The 3,099-nt window shown below is 37.7% G+C and overlaps 2 protein-coding genes across 2 annotated transcripts; both read right to left on the reverse strand.

The window, feature by feature from the left end:
* Positions 1-350: 350 nt before the first annotated feature.
* JH06_5244 (hypothetical protein) lies at positions 351-1,804 on the reverse strand (the record flags this gene model as incomplete). The annotated part of the gene is made up of 6 exons (XM_014669581.1): positions 351-874; positions 905-988; positions 1,019-1,096; positions 1,125-1,208; positions 1,238-1,309; positions 1,339-1,804. 6 exons carry the CDS (start codon positions 1,802-1,804, stop codon positions 351-353), a joined length of 1,308 nt encoding a protein of 435 aa, XP_014525067.1.
* Positions 1,805-2,245: 441 nt separating this feature from the next.
* JH06_5838 (atlastin-like protein) lies at positions 2,246-2,598 on the reverse strand (the record flags this gene model as incomplete). The annotated part of the gene is made up of 2 exons (XM_014669582.1): positions 2,246-2,375; positions 2,405-2,598. The coding sequence occupies 2 exons, from the start codon at positions 2,596-2,598 to the stop codon at positions 2,246-2,248; spliced, it is 324 nt and encodes a 107-aa protein (XP_014525068.1).
* Positions 2,599-3,099: the final 501 nt, after the last annotated feature.

Consider the following 3,099-nt stretch of genomic DNA (forward strand, 5'->3'; position numbering starts at 1 on the left):
TGAACACCAAAATTAGACCATATTTTGGTCACAGTTTTAGCGTTTGTTCGTCACCCTGTTTACGGCACCATCATTTGTGTCAGAAAGTTTGTTTTACTTTGTTCATACCATTTAACTGATTACTTAACCATTTTGCACACATTTATTGCGTCAGCTCAAGGAGGTGCGGCGCCGCGCCCTCCGCAGAGCATGCACGGCCTCAGGCCTCAACTCATTTTAATGTAACATTCGTCAATTACTACTTGAATAAAAGTGTCTGGGTTAAGTAGCTGTATGATTCTTATTGTTAATGTGGCAATCAATTACTCTCACAAAACAGAAGAATAACTCAGGATACTACTTCAACACTCTTACTCTTGAGGATCATACTTGTTCATCAATACGTTCGCTTTCTTTATGAATAACTCGTCTCGTTCAACAAGATTTCCATATTCTAGTTCGCTGTTCTTACCACCAAATCCGCGTACTAAATTGTATTTACCTTTTCCTGTGTGTGTCATGTTTGCCATTTTGCGAGCTTCTTCTTTGGGATCTGCTTTCTTGAACAGTACTCTGCCTTTTGCCTTGCCACCTTCCCACATATCATTTGCGAAGTCTTTAACCTTTTCAACCGTTGTCTGTTTCTGTATCGTATCTTTGTGGGCTTCAATATCCATTTCCAATGCTTTTATACAGTTCTTCAATGCAATAGTACATTTGTTCACTTCTTCCCATGGAGTCATGTTGTTTTCTGGATTCACTTTTTGATCTCTTATATCCTTTCCACCAAAATGGGATGCATATTCAAGTTGTTGAAGATCTCTGACCAGTTTTCTTGTATCATCCACGTATTCTCTCACAATGAAGTAGGCTTGAAGTGTTTTGGATACATTATCTCATGATTAGTCACTCATGATTCCATTACCATATGAAGGAGTGTCACTCTTCCAGAAAGGTCCTCCTCCGTTCTTGGGTACTCTCAATGAAACCGAATCAAGAGCTGGAACATCTACTTTTCATATTGCCACCATATTACTACTTTTAATCCAAACAGTTCTTGGATTCTCAAAAGAACCAGACTCACTGACGGACTGAATCACTTTGAATTCTGGAAGACCTACATGTTTTAATAACCTAAATGCTACAATTCAGTAGAAGAGAACATGAATAATCCTGAGCACCATACAAGGCTTTCTCCCCCAAGTAAAGCGTACGCAGACTGTCCAAACCTAGTTGACACTAATACTTCTTCTCCTACTGTCCAAAACCGTTTCAGTTGAATGGTAGAAGGATTCACCTCCAAGATCGATCGTCTTCAGCGATGGCAAATCTATGATCAACAGTGGATTAAATATGAACTCCTCAATATGAAGGAAGCATGATAAAAGTTGCATGATTTCTTGTGTCTGTCACCAATTGTCAGATGTTGAAGGTTATCAAGATCTTCCAGAATGAACTCTCCGTAATCACTGAAACTGAAACGACCAATTGAAATCGTATCCAACGACTTGCATTCGGTGATGGAGAATGATTTTCCTTCATCGCCTCCTCCATTTGGAGATTCGGTAAATGAGTTATCTCCTATCTCTACAGTCTCTAATAAAGGAAGATTAGACAATTCAAAAGATTTGACTCTCAAACAACAACCGTCTCTAATAATAACGTGTTTCAACTGGAGGTATATATTGTTCCACTTAAATGACATCAATTCAGTGCAGCTATTGTCTTCAACGTAAAGAATGGTCACCTTCTCAGTGACCTTCTTTTTCCCATCGTAAGTAACCTTTAATCCATTCTTATCAATAACATCATTATGCTTCTTCATCGATTCCTCGATTATCTTCTCGATCTCTTTTTCCAAGGTGTCAGTTAACAATGTTTCTTTACCATCCACTAGATGAGTCGCACTTTTGCACTTCTCTTCAAAACCCTTCATTGCTTCATATTTGATTTTGTTCAATTTGACTGCAAACTCCTCACTATCCATGCTATCATCTGAAATGATGTTATCTGCTTCCTTCTTGAAACTCTACACAACACTACTCAAATAACACAATACATNTCCTTCAATGTCAATGGTCTTCTGCAGGTGCTCTCTGTATCGAGTTTGCAGTTTATCACTGCCCTTCTTCTTCTCTTCAAACAACTTCCATGCAATATCATTGGCCTTCTTATGGATTGCTTCCAAGTCAGTATTGCCATACACCATATCTGGGCGAATTCTCTTATTCATTTCTCGTTTATACATCTACTACTTAATTGAATATCATTCACCAACCTCACAACATTCATCAACAAGCTGACTCAGCTTTGCCATATACAGATTGTCCATGATGCTATTCGTATCTGGGAAATGCTTTTGTTCCATAAACAAATGAGCTTGTTGAACTGCAAATCTACTCTTAATATCGTTTCATTCACTCACTCAACAAATGTTTTGACAGTGATTGTTTCACCTCCAATCTTTCTTGGTTCAATTCCTTTTCTCACTCCATCACCTTGAATCACTCGATCAATGTAGTAACTCAACATTTGCATAAACTGAGGTTTGATTTCAGATATGGATCCTTCATAATCCAAATTCATAACATCTTCTCCAGGAGAAGGAAAACAGAACATATCGAATTCATTAAAGCATTCCTCAATCTCTTTCACTTTGAATGCATCTTATTCAGTCTATTTATACCCAATTGAATTCCTTGCTCAATACTAGTTCTCTTACCGTAGTTTTCAAAATCACGAAGGAGAAAGTCCAGATGCTGAAATGGTTTACCATCCTTCTTAGATACTTCCTTACTAAACTTGGAAAGAACAGAGAATTTCTTCAATTGATCTGTATTCATATTGCCCTTCTGATTGAAGATTGCATATGAAGATATAAGAGAACTCAACCCGAAAATACTGCAATTGAACTCATTCTTTGTATCTAAATCCCATAATCCTTGAGTGTCCATCAACAGAATGCAGATCCTCTCTCCATTCTTTCGAGTGATAACAAAAGGCTTATTCCAAAACAAGATTCCTCGAGTATTCCTTTCTGTTCCAGGGCTGATTGATTTGATGTTTGACTTCTTCGTTTCGACATTCTCCATTGTGTCAAAGTCTTTAATCTTATTGCCT

The sequence above is a fragment of the Blastocystis sp. subtype 4 genome (genome assembly GCF_000743755.1).
Source record: "Blastocystis sp. subtype 4 strain WR1 chromosome Unknown seqid_0481, whole genome shotgun sequence".
Classification (NCBI taxonomy): Eukaryota; class Bigyra; order Opalinata; family Blastocystidae; genus Blastocystis; species Blastocystis sp. subtype 4.